The sequence below is a fragment of the Salmo salar genome, chromosome ssa28, assembly GCF_905237065.1.
Source record: "Salmo salar chromosome ssa28, Ssal_v3.1, whole genome shotgun sequence".
NCBI lineage: Eukaryota > Metazoa > Chordata > Actinopteri > Salmoniformes > Salmonidae > Salmo > Salmo salar.
In genome coordinates, this window is record NC_059469.1 from 2506337 (window position 1) to 2524681 (window position 18345).

Consider the following 18345-nt stretch of genomic DNA (forward strand, 5'->3'; position numbering starts at 1 on the left):
TGAGTCATGACAAGGAGCCCTCTCGCTCACAGAGCCATTTTATGAACAATTAGCCGTAGCTGTCAAAACACTACTGTAGTAATCCACCGCACCCAGGCCCAGCTTCCCTCAACTTGCCTTACGCTGCTCTCATCCCTGCCATGAATGCCTATGTGAGAAAAGAGGAAAGGGGAGACCTTGGCAACGTGTGCCCATACATCCATCATACCATCGTCTATCGAGCAGAATGTGGCCCAAAGAAACGAGCTGAATACACACCACTGAGCTTTTCAGATGAACATGGAAACACTTAGCTTTGAAAAGCAAATATTAGTTTCATGGCACCGTAAGGCCTGACGGGCCCAATCAGAATGATGCATTTCACTCAACAAAACAGGGAGGAGTTTATGAATTTCACCCAGATGAGATTTTGGAAAAACCGCGTGATACAACTCCTCAACTGCCCAAACCCATTCAGTCGTTGACATTACAGCAGGGCTTGGAACAAGACTTAAGTGAATTACTTATACAATTCCAGAGGCTGTCTGTCATCTGATAAGGAGCTGGAGAGCTGAATTGATCCTGATCTTAAACTCTCCTAAGTCCAGCAGATCCTGAAGATATCTGGAGCCCAGTCTCTCCTGGGCCACACGGCTAGGAAGCAATTTCCACTGCAGTTTTACTGATTTCCTCGTGTTCCTCGAAGTGGGGGTCAAGAACGAGTCTAATCAGAATAACTAACAGCATTAAAACAGCTTCCACATGGTACACAATCAGAAAAATGTTTCGTGTGGGATTGAAATAAAATAATATTATGTTGAGAGAAAGAGAGAAGGGGTGAATATATTGAGCCCCCCCCCGGCAACAAAGGCCCCGGCTTGTCTATATTACTGGACATAAAAGTGGACAACATATTTTTATGACATTATTGTTATGGTGGAATAAATGCGTAAAAAAGATCACAGTTGACCTCTTTGAACTGGAGTCACAAGATTGTTGTGCAATGTCAGAACTGGTCTTTAGTTGTGTCTTGTGGTTCATGGAGATATCACTCTTGGGGATAGCTAACCTTGGATCCCACCAATAGACTGGCACTAAGTCAGCCTTGGAGTAAATAGACTGGCACCTTTCTGAGTCGCGGGGGAACAAGGGAACCGGGGAACCAGGCTAAGCCTACAGTATGTGTTGAGAGCTGAGGTAATGCTACAGAGACTTATTAAAGTCCTGGACACAACATGTGTCGTCATATGCTCGCTCCAATCCAACGGAGTTCTGTCATGTTCATGTGATGAGAAGTGGGAGGGAGTGCCATGGATGGTGCCAGGTCATAAATCCATCGCTAACACAGTGGAGCTCAGAGAGGACTTCAAGGGAAATCACTTGATTCATACTGTCAACTGGTTCTCTGAGAAGTAGAACTATGAGGGAATTTGTTTGTAAGAAAATGTCTGCCTACTGAGGGCAGTAAATATTTTTCTCATGGGAGATATAATCCCTAACATGCCATGACTACCACACACTCAAATACTTTGCTCCTGTTTCAAAACGTCCCACTAAATGTAATTGTTCTGTGTGCTTTAAATGAAGCAAGCTTTAACAATCATTCCTCCTGTTTTATTATTCACTACTTATGCTAATTCTAACTGGCTTGTTGAAAACCTGCATGAGACTCGAATGTGTTCGATGACCACTGTGTGTGTGTGTGTGTTCTCGCTCACGCATGTGGGTACTTGTACATGTGTGTCTTGTAGTGTGTGTCACACGTGTGGTCATCGATGTCCAAATTGCAATGATACTAACTCTGTCCATTACTCAATAAGTAAAAACAGTCAGGTTCGTTCAAGCACCATCTGGACATGACAGAGCTGCTGATAGGAACCTCTGAATGTCATTGAGTGAGACAGACATATTTCAAAGATTATGAAAGCAGGCAATTATTTCTAAGCCATCCCTTCCCTCTGGCCTGGGAGGGGTGGGGTTGGTCTTATGGCGTGCTTAACCCTGGTATAAGCTAGAGCGAAAACTTGTCCTCTTGTCTTCCACACGGATGATATTCCATCCTTATATTTACCCAACGTGCACATTTGTTTCCTTGGACATTGTGGGAATGTACGTTTTTGATTTCCCATTGGTTCTGGGAACAAAGTCATACGTTTCCTGACCGGTAAAACTGAAAGTTATTTAAACGTTCTGAGGACGGAAGTCAATATTTCGCCTGTTCTGGGAAAGTAGATTTTTAGGCTGCAGGGAGGTTTCTGCGAACATTTTATTATGGTTCCCTGAGAGTTTTCTTCTGAGGTTTTATTAACTTTTTGAGGATGGAAATTATAGGTTATTCGAAGGTAATTAAATAACATTCTGACAACATGTTTCAATAACACTTTTAATAACACTGCTAGCTTAGTTTGGATTACATGTTTTGGACACCAATCACAGATAGGACACATGGAAATTCATTTTCTTAGGCATTAATCATGTAAACATTCATCTCTCTCTCTCTCTCTACCGCAACTGCTGTCTCTAACTCTGAATGCTCGGCTATGAAAAGCCAGCTGATATTTACTCCTGAGGTGCTAACCTGTTGCACACACACTATAACCACTGCTGGTCATCTATGGGGTTTGGGGAACCAGGTTTCTGGCCAGGTTTCTGTACAGCACTTTGAGATATCAGCTGATGTAAGAAGGGCTATATAAATTTGATTTGATTTGATCTGTGAACATTTGAACATCTTGAAGAACGATCTAGCCTAAATGGCCATGTACTCTTATAACCACCACCGGCACAGCCGGAACAGGACTGGCCGCCCCTCAGAGCCTGGTTCCTCTCTAGGTTTCTTCCTAGGTTCCTGCCTGAGTTTTTCGTAGCCGCCGTCTGCATTGCTTGCTCTTTGGGGTTTTATGCATAGCTTGCTCGTTGGGGTTTTATGCATTGCTTGCTATTTGGGGTTTTATGCTGGATTTCTGGTTAAGTACTTTGTGACATTTTTTATTGTGGCACAGCATCAGTGAGATTTGAACCTCTGATCTTCTGTCCTCCATGGAATCAGTCCACTGTGCCACCAGGAGTGAGCTAGCATGCCATGTTTGTTTTTTTACTCATACAAGGTCTCATACTAATGTTTGTTTATTCAAACATACCCCAAACAAACACTCATTGAGATCAGGTGTAGCCAATTAGTGGGCGCAGCCAACACACCTGAAAACATAAGATAGAGGATAGAGAGAGTTTTTTTGGACAGTGAGAATGGAATGAACATTAATGTTTTCTTGTTTTTATGGAAAGTTTTCTTAATGTTCTGTGAACATGACTTTAAATAGAACCCGTGGAAAACATGTTGAAGTACTGAAAATCCCACAGAAGAACATTGTTAATGTTCTCAGAACATTTTGAGAACATTACTTTTAATAGAACCATGAGAAAACCTGTAGGGAACATTATGCTGAAATACTGAAATTCCCAAGGTTCTGGTGGTCTTCTCTGCGGGACTGGCCGTCGGCATGGACTTGTCGTTTCCCGGGCAGCTCCAGGCCAGGTGTCCCTCTTGGCTGGCCACAAGTGTAACACCTTCTCTGATCCACGCTAACTACCGGTACCCGCCTCGAGGGTGACCTGGGTTGAGTAATAGGAGGCTGTCTTGAAGCGGGGTTCAAATAGCTTTGTACCACGCGTTGGTTCTGCCTTGACTTCAGCCCTACTGGGCTCTAACCTGGTGATTTTCTAATAAAGCGACCAGGCACTTTGCGTCGGTAGGGAAGCCCCGGATACATATGTCCATTACCAGTTGATCTATTGCTGATGGCTTGTCCCCAGTGGTAAGCCAACTTCTAGTTAATCTAACCAGCTCGGCTATTTGAGGTCTTACAGGGGCGTGGCCATCATAGGCCCAGGAGTGGAACCGTTGGGCCCGGGTTGGTAGGTTGTGCCCATTTTAGGACCTAGAAGGCAGTTTTCAGAGCAGCGTAGTTGTCGACGCCCGCCACTGCCAAGTCCCTACAGGCCCTCTAGGCTTCTCCAGTCAGAAAGGGGGCCACTTTGCCAGCCTAGTCCTCCTTGGGCCATCGCTCTCTCGCTCTCTGCGATGTGCTGAAAAACCTCTAGATACGCTTCCATGTCATCTTCAGCAGTTAGCTTGGTTTGGACCTTTGCCTGGTTCCGTCATTCGGTCCGGCCGAACCGTGGCTTGGCTAAGTTGTGTGACGGCCTGCTAAGGGGCTCACCTCTCAAGGCCTCTGGAGCTGACCAAGATCTGCTCTTACCATTGTAGCTCCCTGCAGGCCCCCGGGGTTGCCACAGGGGCTAAATGTGTTGAGCACATACAAACAGCCACTTCCAACTGTTTATATTCTTAATAAACCCACCTAACTACCCCGCCACACAAACACAGGCACACACACACACACACACACACACACACACACACACACACACACACACACACACACACACACACACACACACACACACACACACCATTCATACTCACTCACATTAACCTCCCCCTCGGGAGGTTAAAAAGGTTTGGCATGGGCCCTCAAATCCTCAAAATGTTCTACAACTGTACTGTACCAATGACAGCATCTTGACTGGCTGCATCACTGCTTGGTATGGCAATAGCACTGCCCTCGATCGCATGGCGCTACAGAGGGTGGTGTGGACAGCCCAGTACATCACTGGGGCTGAGCTCCATGCCATCCAGGACCTCTATATCAAGCGGTGTGAAAGGAAGGCCCAGAAAATCGCTAAAGACTCCAATCACCCAAGCCATAGACTGTTCTCTCTGCTTCCATACGGCAAGCAGTAACGGTGCAATAAGTCTGACACCAACCGACTCCTGAACAGCTTCTATCCACATGCCATAAGACTGCTAAATAGCTAACTACAGTGAGGGAAAAAAGTATTTGATCCCCTGCTGATTTTGTACGTTTGCCCACTGACAAAGAAATTATCAGTCTATAATTTTAATGGTAGGTTTATTTGAACAGTAAGAGACAGAATAACAACAAAAAAAATCTAGAAAAACGAATGTCAAAAATGGTATAAAATGATTTGCATTTTAATGAGGGAAATAAGTATTTGACCCCTCTGCAAAACATGACTTAGTACTTGGTGGCAAAACCCTTGTTGGCAATCACAGAGGTCAGACGTTTCTTGTAGTTGGCCACCAGGTTTGCACACATCTCAGGAGGGATTTTGTCCCACTCCTCTTTGCAGATATTCTCCAAGTCATTAAGGTTTAGAGGCTGACGTTTGGCAACTCGAACCTTCAGCTCTCTCCACAAATGTTCTATGGGATTAAGGTCTGGAGACTGGCTAGGCCACTCCAGGACCTTAATGTGGTTCTTCTTGAGCCACTCCTCTGTTGCCTTGGCCGTGTGTTTTGGGTCATTGTCATGCTGGAATACCCATCCACGACCCATTTTCAATGCCCTAGCTGAGGGAAGGAGGTTCTCACCCAAGATTTGACGGTACATGGCCCCGTCCATCGTCCCTTTGATGCGGTGAAGTTGTCCTGTCCCCTTAGCAGAAAAACACCCCCAAAGCATGTTTCCACCTCCATGTTTGACGGTGGGGATGGTGTTCTTGGGGTCATAGGCAGCATTCCTCCTCCTCCAAACACGGTGAGTTGAGTTGATGCCAAAGAGCTCAATTTTGGTCTCATCTGACCACAACACTTTCACCCAGTTGTCCTCTGAATCATTCAAATGTTCATTGGCAAACTTCAGACGGGCAAGTATATGTGCTTTCTTGAGCAGGGGGACCTTGCGGGCGCTGCAGGATTTCAGTCCTTCACGGCGTAGTGTGCTACCAATTGTTTTCTTGGTGACTATGGTCCCAGCTGCCTTGAGATCATTGACAAGATCCTCCCGTGTAGTTCTGGGCTGATTCCTCACCATTCTCATGATCATTACAACTCCACAAGGTGAGATCTTGCATGGAGCCCCACGCCGAGGGAGATTGACAGTTCTTTTGTGTTTCTACCATTTGCGAATAATCGCACCAACTGTTGTCACCTTCTCACCAAGCTGCTTGGCGATGGTCTTGTAGCCCATTCCAGCCTTGTGTAGGTCTACAATCTTGTCCCTGACATCCTTGGAGAGCTCTTTGGTCTTGGCCATGGTGGAGAGTTTGGAATCTGATTGATTGATAGCTTCTGTGGACAGGTGTCTTTTATACAGGTAACAAGCTGAGATTAGGAGCACTCCCTTTAAGAGTGTGCTCCCAAACTCAGCTCGTTACCTGTGTAAAAGACACCTGGGAGCCAGAATTCTTTCTGATTGAGAGGGGGTCAAATACTTATTTCCCTCATTAAAATGCAAATCAATTTATAACATTTTTAACATGCGTTTTTCTGGATTTTTTGTTGTTGTTATTCTGTCTCTCACTGTTCAAATAAAATGATAGACTGATCATTTCTTTGTCAGCAGGCAAACGTACAAAATCAGCAGGGGATCAAATACTTTTTCCCTCACTGTATATGGCTAACAAAATGGATATACAGATTATCTGAGTTGACCTTTGTATTTTATTCAGATCTTTCCTCTGTTTCTATGCACACTCACAGGGCACTATTTACTACACACACTGATAATCCAACACACATACAAACACTCACTCCATCATTTGCTCACACACACATAATATTCAGATACTTGGCTTGGCACCTAAAGCCCTCAAAACTTTTACAGATGCACAATTGAGAGCATTCTGTTGGGCTGTAAAAATGTCTGGTACGGCAACTGCACCACCCGCAACCTCAGGGCTCTCCAGAGGGTGGTGCGGTCTGCCCAACGCATCACCAGGGGCAAACGATCTGCCCTCCAGGACACCTACAGCACCCGATGTCACAGGAAGGACAAAAAGATAATCAAGGACAACAACCACCCGAGCCACTGCCTGTTCACCAGAAGGCGAGGTCAGTACAGGTACATTAAATCTGGGACCTAGAGACTGAAAACAGCTTCTATCTCAAGGCCATCAGACTGTTAAATATCCATCACTAGCACATTCGAGGCTACTTGCCCTATATACACAGACTTGAAATCCCTGGCCACTTTAATAATGGAACACTAGTCACTTTACTAATGTTTATATATTTTGCATTACTCATCTCATATGTATATACTGTATTCTATTCTATACTATTGTATCTTAGGCTATGCTCTGACATTGCTTGTCCAAATGTTTATATATTCTTAATTCCATTCCTTTACTTTAGATTTGTGTGTATTGTTGTGAAATTGTTAGATATTACTGCATTGTTGGTGCTAGAAACACAAGCATTTCGCTACACCCGCAATAACATCTGATAAACATGTGTATGTGACCAATAAAATGTGATTTTTACATTTATACTGACTCTACACACACCCACTCATACACAATCATTATATACTCTGCTACTACTGTGTTTATCATATATCCTGATGCCTAGTCACATTACCCCTATACATATCTACCTCGATCGATCCAGTATCCCTGCACATTGTGAATAGTGTACTGGAACTGACCCTATATATTGTATGCTCACTTACATTATCGTGTTTTTCATATTTTTATATTTCATGTGTTTTAGTTCTACCTTGTTATTTTTAGTATTTCATTGTTATTGATTGGTGCATTGTTGGGGTTAGAGCATGCAAGAACTGTACTTATGCATGTGACATAAAAACTTGAACCTTGAAACACACACGTACCTCCTTGAAATCCTAGGATGACATCACACATTGCGATATCTCAAAGGTTGTGACATCATACCTCACACATGTTTCAGTGGCCCTTACCCCCCCCCCACATCTTTAGATATGAGACTCAACACATGCGCTCCACTTCTCTGGCATGTGTTTGTTGGTAGAACAGAGATTGAGTGTGAGGGGTGCCTTTTTGACTTGGACACATTGTAATCTTTAACAAAAACAAAGCGAGTCAGTGGCCAGCACCCAACACCCAGCTCAGAACGCCTACCCAAACAAAATCGTATTTTCATTTGGCTTTCTCGGCTTCGATTCCAAGTCCGATTAGCCACAGTCAAGCGGAGAAACGCTCTCCCAAGAGCCTTTGTTTGCTGTGGTTGTTTGGAAATGTTTATTGGTCGCTATGTTTCCTTCCCTTCTCTACCTCCTGTTATCCTCTCCTCACATATGGTCGGCCCCGGCATCACTCCTTATGCTTGCCTGCTGGCCGAGGCTTACATGGCTAATTGCGGGCCTGTGACCCATATTGTGCTACCGTCCATCTCAGAAGATGTGTGTCAATCTTCCCCATTCTCTCCTCAGCACTGGTGGAGGGAAGGCATGTGTAGCCCTACCCTCATCCTGGCTCCTACCAGTCCCATGCCCGGGTAGAAACGCTTACATACAATTGAAGTCGGAAGTTTACATACACCTTAGCCAAATACATTTAAACTCAGTTTTTTATAATTCCTGACATTTAATCCTAGTAAAAATTCCCTGTCTTAGGTCAGTTAGGATCACCACTTTATTTTAAGAATGTGAAATGTCAGAATAATAGTAGAGAGAATGATTTATTTCAGATTTTAATTCTTTCATCACATTCCCAGTGGGTCAGAAGTTTACATACACTCAATTAGCATTTGGTAGCATTGCCTTTAAACTGTTTAACTTGGGTCAAACGTTTCGGGTAGCCTTCCACAAGCTTCCCACAATAGGTTGGGTGAATTTTGGCCCATTCCTCCTGACAGAGCTGGTGTAACTGAGTCAGGTTTGTAGGCCTCCTTGCTCGCACACGCATTTTCAGTTCTGCCCACAAATTTTATATAGGATTGAGGTCAGGGCTTTTTGATGGCCACTCCAATACCTTGACTTTGTTGTCCTTAAGGCAGTTTGCCACAACTTTGGAAGTATGCTTGGGGTCATTGTCCATTTGAAAGACCCATTTGCGACCAAGCTTTAACTTCCTGACTGATGTCTTGAGATGTTGCTTCAATATATCCACATAATTGTCCTTCCTCATGATGCCATCTACACGTACGCTACGGTCACAAGACGCAGGCCTCCTAATTGTCCCTAGAATTTCTAAGCAAACAGCTGGAGGCAGGACTTTCTCCTATAGAGCTCCATTTTTATGGAGTGGTCTGCCTACCCATGTGAGAGATGCAGACTCGGTCTCAACCTTTAAGTCTTTACTGAAGACTCTTCTCTATCTCATCTCATCTCATCTATGATTGAGTGTAGTCTGGCCCAGGAGTGTGAAGGTGAACGGAAAGGCTCTGGAGCAACGAACCGCCCTTGCTGTCTCTGCCTGGCCGGTTCCCCTCTCTCCACTGGGATTCTCCTCCTCTAACCCTGTTACAGGGGCTGAGTCACTGGCTTATTGGTGTTCTTCCATGCCGTCCCTAGGAGGGGTGCGTCACTTGAGTGGGTTGAGTCACTGACGTGGTCTTCCTGTCTGGATTGGCGCCCCCCCTTGGGTTGTGGCGTGGCGGAGATCTTTGTGGGCTATACTCGGCCTTGTCTCAGGATGGTAAGTTGGTGGTTGAAGATATCCCTCTAGTGGTGTGGGGGCTGTGCTTTGGCAAAGTGGGTGGGGTTATATCCTTCCTGTTTGGCCCTGTCCGGGGTTATCGTCGGATGGAGCCACAATGTCTCCTGACCCCTCCTGTCTCAGCCTCCAGTATTTATGCTGCAGTAGTTTATATGTCGGGGGGCTAGGGTCAGTCTGTTATATCTGGAGTATTTCTCCTGTCTTATCCGGTGTCCTGTGTGAATTTAAGTATGCTCTCTCTAATTCTCTCTTTCTCTCTTTCTTTCTTTCTTTCTCTCTCTCGGAGGACCTGAGCTCTAGGACCATGCCTCAGGACTACCTGACATGATGACTCCTTGCTGTCCCCAGTCCACCTGGCCGTGCTGCTGCTCCAGTTTCAACTGTTCTGCCTGCGGCTATGGAACCCTGACCTGTTCACCGGACGTGCTACCTGTCCCAGACCTGCTGTTTTCAACTCTCTAGAGACAGCAGGAGCGGTAGAGATACTCCCAATGATCGGCTATGAAATGCCAAGTGACATTTACTCTTGAGGTGCTGACTTGTTCCACCCTCGACAACTACTGTGATTATTATTATTTGACCATGCTGGTCATTTATGAACATTTGAACATCTTGGCCATGTTCTGTTATAATCTCCACCCGGCACAGCCAGAAGAGGACTGGCCACCCCTCATAGCCTGGTTCCTCTCTTGGTTTCTTCCTAGGTTTTGGCCTTTCTAGGGAGTTTTTCCTAGCCACCGTGCTTCTACACCTGCATTGCTTGCTGTTTGGGGTTTTAGGCTGGGTTTCTGTACAGCACTTTGAGATATCAGCTGATGTAAGAAGGGCTATATAAATACATTTGATTTGATTTGATAAGATAAATAATCTGTCTGTAAACAATTGTTGGAAAAATTACTTGTGTAATGCACAAAGTAGATGTCCTAACCGACTTGCCAAAACTATAGTTTGTTAACAAGAAATTTGTGGAGTGGTTGAAAAACGAGTTTTAATGACTCCAACCTAAGTGTATGTAAACTACCGACTTCAACTGTATGTTAGCATGTTGATGCTAATGTGGGAGGACGTCTCCCGGCTCGCCTCTGCTCTCCTCTCCCCTGACCCTGGCTTCCCCTTCCCCGCTGAACATTAGTCTCTCAGCCCTCTTCTGAAACTCTATCCTCCTTCTCCAGCAACTGGCTAAAGAGGATACAAAAAATGTGTCAGACTGGTTGCTTTCAATGTTCCAGGTCTGCCAAGCTGCTCCTCTGGTTTCGATTTCTTTTAAGCTATTAGCACTCATGACCTGATAAGGGTGTGGTCAGTTGAACACAAACATCCCTCTCCAAATACATATGTCATAGTCCATATGTGTCTGACTTGGGGAATAATATCTGCTCCTGGAGCACTTTGACTTGGGGAATAATATCTGCTCCTGGAGCACTTTGACTTGGGGAATAATATCTGCTCTTGGAGCACTTTGACTTGGGGAATAATATCTGCTCCTGGAGCACTTTGACTTGGGGAATAATATCTGCTCTTGGAGCACTTTGACTTGGGGAATAATATCTGCTCCTGGAGCACTTTGACTTGGGGAATAATATCTGCTCTTGGAGCACTTTGACTTGGGGAATAATATCTTCTCCTGGAGCACTTTGACTTGGGGAATAATATCTGCTCTTGGAGCACTTTGACTTGGGGAATAATATTTGCTCCTGGAGCACTTTGACTTGGGGAATAATATCTGCTCCTGGAGCATTTTGACTTGAGGAATAATATCTGCTCTTGGAGCATTTTGACTTGGGGAATAATATCTGCTCCTGGAGCACTTTGACTTGGGGAATAATATCTGCTCTTGGAGCACTTTGACTTGGGGAATAATATCTGCTCCTGGAGCACTTTGACTTGGGGAATAATATCTGCTCTTGGAGCACTTTGACTTGGGGAATAATATCTTCTCCTGGAGCACTTTGACTTGGGGAATAATATCTGCTCTTGGAGCACTTTGACTTGGGGAATAATATTTGCTCCTGGAGCACTTTGACTTGGGGAATAATATCTGCTCCTGGAGCATTTTGACTTGAGGAATAATATCTGCTCTTGGAGCATTTTGACTTGGGGAATAATATCTGCTCTTGGAGCACTTTGACTTGGGGAATAATATTTGCTCCTGGAGCACTTTGACTTGGGGAATAATATCTGCTCCTGGAGCACTTTGACTTGGGGAATAATATCTGCTCTTGGAGCACTTTGACTTGGGACACAGAGGTGAAACTACTGGGGCATAATAGTATTATACGTTTATATAATCCTTGAAAACGGTCAGAATATCATGTTTTGCATTAGCAATGTTCTCTGCTCAGTAAATATATCCCTCCTTGGGAAATGACTTGGAAGCCCGCGAGGTTGTTAGGCTATTGCGCAGGAAGCCGACCAGGGGAAACGTAATATGCCAAAGATTGTTTTTGAGGATTGCTTGCCCTTAGCTTGATTTGAATAAGCCAACATTGTTCACATGCTAGGACTGTCTCCTCAACTTAATTTCTGTTCATGTATTACTAGTTCAGCAGAAGAGAGTCGTTTACTTTTGTAATACAGAAAATACTGGCAGACATGCGTCTTAGTCAAACATCTTTATATGGTGATATACAATGTACTTAATTTGCTCTCTGGCAAGACATCAGTTAAGTCTGTGTTGGCAGTTGCTAAGCCATTCAAGTGGTTACCAATCTTTAAAAAACATTCTGGCACAAGCTAAACAATAATGCTGTGCACACTGTTGAAATGGGATATTTTACCATTCCATTATACACTTAACAAAAATATAAACACAACATGTAAAGTGTTGGTCCCGTGTTTCATGAGCTGAAATAAAAGATCCCAGAAATGTTCCATACGCACAAAAAGCTTATTTCTCTCAAGAGTTTTGCACAAATTTGTTTACATTGGTGTTTGTGAGCATTTCTCCTTTGCCAAGATAATCCAACCAATTGACAGGTGTGGCATATCAAGAAGCTGATTAAACAGCATGATCATTACACAGGTGCACCTTGTGCTAGGGAGAATAAAAGGCCACTCTAAAATGTGCAGTTTTGTCACACAACACAATGCCACAGATGTCTCACAACTGCAGACAACGTGTAACCACGCCAGCCCAGGACCTCCAAATCCGGCTTCTTCAGCTGTGGGATTGTCTGAGACCAGCCATCCGGACAGCTGATGAAACTGTGTCAGAAACAGTCTCAGGGAAACTCATCTGTGTGCTAGTTGTCCTCACCTGCGTCTAGATCTGACTCCAGTTTGGCATCATAATCGACTTCATTGGGCAAATGAGTGCCGATGGTGACAGTGGGGTTATGGTATGGGCAACCATAAGCTACAGACAAAGAAGACAATTGCATTTCATCTATGGCAATTTGAATGCACAGAGATACCGTGACGAGATCAATGAGATGTTGTGCCATTTATCCGCCGCCATCTCCTCATGTTTCAGCATGATAATGCACGGCCCCATGTGGCAAGGATCTGCAAACAATTCTTGGAAGCTGAAAATGTCCCAGTTCTTCCATGGCCTGCATACTCACCAGACATGCCATCCATTGAGCATGTTTGGGATGCTCTGGATTGACATGTACGACAGCGTGTTCCAGGTCCCGTCAATATCCAGCAACTTCGCACAGCCATTGAAGAGGAGTGGGACAACATTCCACAGGCCACAACCAACAGCTTGATCAACTCTATGTGAAGGAGAGGTGTCGCACTGCATGAGGCAAATGGTGGTCACACCAGATACTGACTGGTTTTCTGATCCACGCCCCTACCTTTTTTTTAAGGCATCTGTGACCAAAATATGCATAGCTGTATTCCCAGTCATGTGAAATCCATAGATTATTTTAATTGACTGATTTCCTTATATGAACTGTAACTCAGTAAAATCTTTGAAATTGTTGTGGGTGTATTTTATATTTTAGCTGATGAGCGTAGTAGTGTGTTTAGAGCACAAGTCCAGAAATCACTTTTGTTAGGCAACATAGCCTAACAAAAGTGATTAGCCTGGGAAATTGGCAGCTGAACGAAGGGCTTAAAGCAACATCTTGTCAGAGGAATCATTAAAAGTTCATTTGACTTATACAACATTACTATGTTTCTATGTAAATATCAGTTATTTCGCTAAGTTTGGGAGGTGGGAATCAGTGGTTATAAAAAACCTGTCAGTTCTATAAATATTCACTATACCAGTACATGCCATGAAACGATCAGGAACCGTCTGTGAATCCACTAAAGTTGATTTGTGGGGACCAAATCTGAGGCTTTTGCACTCTCTCTTTTAATAGCCGAGGCCCCCATAGACTTTCTGCACCTGGTGCTAAGAACCTCAACGACGGCCCTCGTATTGGGCGTAGTTAAGTTGCTTTCGAGTAGACATATGACGTGCCCGAGGGAAACCGATTGTGTCTGACCTGCCATACACCCTCATGTTCCCTAGGCCTACCGAGGTCGACGCTAGGTAATTGTGGAGTAATGGCCTGTATAAACGCAGTAACATGGGCAGATGCTTTTGTCAGCATCAATCTATTAAGGGTACTACTCATGTACTGCACTTAAGTACCTGTTCTTGAATCACTGGGAAACTTAGTCGGATGCCAGCAGTTTGAGCTAAAAAGCATGGCATGTCTGCTCTCTTGGATAGGGCTTGAATATGACTGAATATCAATTGTTAAGTCATTGGCAAGGGTAATGACAAGCACTCACTTACAAATAGTTTCCACTCGGTTCTCTGTTTTGTATTTACTACAGTTTAACATTATTTGGTCTTCTAAAGTGCTGTAGTATACTAGGTGCCAGTTATAATCATTCAGAATTACGTTGGTCCATAAAACTCATCATAAACACCTAATTTGGTGCATTGGAGTGCCTGGATCCAGTAAGTGTTTGTAGTTGTCTGGGAGTCCAAGTTTTCAGTGAATAAATTAGGACCTTGAGGGAGGCGAGAAAACAGGCTGAATGACGGGTTCTATGGCTCGTATCCACCTCTATGAACAAAGCAATGTTGCTGTTGTGACTGAGCCTCTAACATCTCATGTGTGAATTCCTTTGTGCAAATTCTTCTTCCTCTCCTTTTGTGAACCGGGCCAGACATTCCAAAGAGCTACAAAACCTCAACTTCCTAATTGCCGATATGTGTTTTCATGAGACACATTGAGGAGGTACGCTTAGCGTGCAGGTACAGATAAAGGAGAGAAAGACCTTGACAAAGCAGCCCATTCAAGAGAAGAATGATAACAAACACACAGTTCTTTCAAATATATCTTTACTTGATTCGTGTACTGTACAGCATTTCATTATTATCTGACAGTCACTATTATTCTATATGACAATAATGGCTATCATTTACTACAAAAAGTTGCATAAATAATTTACATGTGGAAATAAAAAATAAATATGCAGTTCATTTCTTTGAGTCTGCAAGGTTTTTTCCCCTCCAACTGCTTTTAGCCAAAGACCAGACAGGAACAATATGTACAATCAAGCTATACATGACAACTCTACTTATATGACAAAATCCTTTCCAGTTGCTATTTCAAACACACAATTGAACAAGAAGGAAACATTGTCAGTACAGTTTAGAAAACTGAAAAACAGGAAGCAATATGAGAGAATGGAACAATGGAATGTGGACAATAAGTGGAAACGTTATGAGTATTCTTTATGAAATACAGGCCAGGCCGTAGTACTGTAAGGGTTGAAAAAGGGGAATGGGTTGTCAGCATGGGCAGACTGGGCATCCACAACCTTTTCCTGTCTGTCTGTCTGTCTGTCTGTCTGTCTGTCTGTCTTTCTGTCTATTTCTGTCCGTCTGCATCCTGCAGGATATCAACAGCCAATATCAAACAATTTAGATTTTGATTCCGTTTTTATCTCATTCCTATCTTTGCTGTCAGTGCTATTCAGAGAATGGGGCTGAGAGTCAGAGAAGACAATATTTTTTTCTCCCTCACCCTAAGAACTTGGTTCACAATGAATAGAATAGGGATATGACTAGTTGGTCGCCAATGTTATTTGCTGCTAACAAAATAGTTCCAGTCTGTGTGTTTAGTGGAGAATGTTGTGCCAAAAGGTAACAACAGGCACAATTACTGGAGCCGCCTCCACACGTGGACCTTTTGTGTGTGTGTGATTCCTGCAAACAGGAACCAGCCATGTCTAGCGGAAATTCTAAACACAGGAATGGGCTCATTTAGTCATTAAGATGAGTCACAGGAATGCCCAGTTGCCTGTTTGACCGAAGGGACCCTGGTCTTGGACTGCTGACACAACCATTTACCCTCTCTCGCTCTCCCTCTCTCACAGGGGCTCTAGGGCCACTGGGCCCGAGGCCCTAACTGACAGCTCCTGTAAGGCTGCTACGGAGCGAGGAGGGCCCTGGGAGGCTCCTGGTGAGTGAGGTGCTGCCCGGGCTGTCATGTGACTGCGCGGTCTGGGGTCGAGACCAGGGCCTCTCAGGCCTGTCAGCAGCCCACTTCCAGAGCCTGAAGCCCCAGGGCTACCACGTGCTGCTACGGTACAGTACACACAGCCATGGAAAAGATGGATTAGAACCAGTTACAGCATAGAGACACCTTTCAACCCTATAGGCCTATCAAGCAGTGTATCCTGCCCGCTGGATGTTTTCACAGGTGGGTTTTGAGTTTAGGTGAACCTCTTGCTGTGGCTAAGGTAGATTCTGCTTGTGCCTGAGTCAGAGGCCGTTATCTATGAACAGGAGCAAGTAATGATAATCTACACTCCAATCCTAGCAGTGTTCCACCGTTCCTGACCAGTCACATGGCCTTCCCTGGCATAGTCTGTCGACTCATTTGGTCATGCAAATCAAAAGTTCTGAAATATGTTTGAAAATAGGCTGCAAAATCTACAGTGCCTGTCTGGTGAGAAAAACGCATGTCAAGCCAGTCCAACAAACAGCTTAACAAATCCCTTTTTGTTGAAATGTCTCTTCCTCTCCCTCTTCCAATGAAGGAGCCGTGTTGGGTTGTGTGTAACATGTGCGTGTGTATGAGTGAGCGTGTTACTTTGGTCTCTGCATTTGTACGGAAGAAGGAAAGGAATCCTCAGTAGGAGTTGCTGACCAGCGTCGGGGTGTTGCTCTTGCTCTGACTCCCGGGCAGCCGGGTGCGTTTCTTGTTGCGTCGGGGCTCGGGCGAAGAGGAGGCCTCCTTGGCCTCTGACTGGTTGTGGTGGCGGCTATAGCGCTTGCACTTGCAGGAGGTGACCACGCGGATTTTGTAAGTCCGGCTGTTGCCGTTGGGGCACTGCAGCTGCACCCGCTGGGTTCGGGAGTGGGCTGGGATGCAGCGGTAGTTGGAAGCGCTGCTCCGCCACCATTTGCCGCGCACGATGGAGTTGGGTAGGAGGTGGGCGGGCATGCACTGACCCGAGCACACCAGCTCCTTGACGGGCTTGGCACTGCGGCAGGAGCCGTCAGTGATGTAACGGGTGGAGCGCAGCTCCCTGCAGCTCAGCTCCGAGGCACCTGGGGTGAAGAGGAGGATATCAAGGTTACACAATCTGTGGCATCCCTCCAAACCAAACACTTTGAAGTCGGACCGACTCGGGGAAACAATCTTCCATTTAACTGTTCAAGGGCAAAGAGCTTGACAGCTGTGTCTCTGTGAGACGTGCTGAATATGTCAATGACAAAAGTACGTGTGTGTCAGTGTCAAAAGTATGATTCCGACTGTGCGTATAATGTTATTTGTTTATTCTAAGAACTTGGTTTGATTGCATGCGTGGAGTTGGGCTGGGAAATGGAATATGAGTCAATTTAATTCATCGGAAATGTTCATAAACTCTTCCTTCCGTTTCACCATTCAGAAAAACATAACATTTAGAATTTCTTAACGCAAAGTGCACTTTTTACATCAAATTTGAACGGTAATTAAATAAATGCAATGTTGATATACAAATCCAATTCAAAATCAATGTTGTCCCCATGTTTGGTTAAGGGCTCAGTATAAAGGGGGGAAATAAGTAACTGAACACTAACGTTGATGCATGATCTGATAATGACTGTTGCCTGACAATGAGGTTGGATGTGGAATTCCAGCTGGCAGCAATCAGCTGATAGTAAATCCAGACCAGAATGCTATTAAAGAGCTCAGTCAAACATAATGGAGATTTAAATCGGAAACAAAAGCTGGCATACACAAAACAGGCCCTCCGGAAAAAGGATGTGAAGATTGGAAACTTTCTCTAAATGCTTGTTGTCATTCTTAAATACAACATTTGACAATTGGAAATGAGACAAATGAACCAAACAATTTGAGAAAGCATATTCAGTGCATAATTGGTCATTCAATATGTTGGCCATGGTCTTTTCAACAGCCCTATGCATGAGTTATTGTCCTTTTTTTTTCTTTTCTTTTTACATGTGGCGTGTAGAATGGCAGAGGACATGTCAGTTTAAGAAATTATACACTCTGAGATGCATCTGTTTTCTTCTGTGGCTTTTCTATTGCAAAAAGGCAATAAAAAAAGGATTCATGGAAGGATGACTTTTTTCTCCCCTCAGAGAACCCGATCTGGTGTTATTTTGTGGCTCGGCTGGTCGGGCGGCCACAGCATAAGGGCTCTCCCCTGTTCTCAGGTCTCTCCCAGTGTGCTGACTGCTGGGCCCAGGGACCAGGGATGGACTGTCCTGGAGGGGAGCCAGACAGAGGTCACCCTCTCTGGCTCAATGACCCCACTGGGACCATGGGAAGAATCATGGGAAGATATAATACTCCCAGAGGAAGGCAGGTAGGCCTATGAGGAAGACCCCTATCGCATATAATATGACCCAATAGCTGATTATTTCTCTCTCGGTTGATGGATATTGCTCAGTAT

General features: G+C 44.5%; 1 protein-coding gene across 1 annotated transcript in view; it reads right to left on the minus strand.

Annotated features, from left to right (window-relative positions):
• Positions 1–14756: 14756 nt before the first annotated feature.
• Positions 14757–18345, minus strand: part of LOC106589308 (sclerostin domain-containing protein 1) — a 53859-nt gene continuing 50270 nt past the window's right edge. The window contains exon 3 of the mRNA XM_014179104.2: positions 14757–16993. Coding sequence (XP_014034579.1) covers positions 16572–16993 — 422 coding nt within the window. The 3' untranslated portion in view covers positions 14757–16571. The remainder of the gene's footprint in view (positions 16994–18345) is intronic.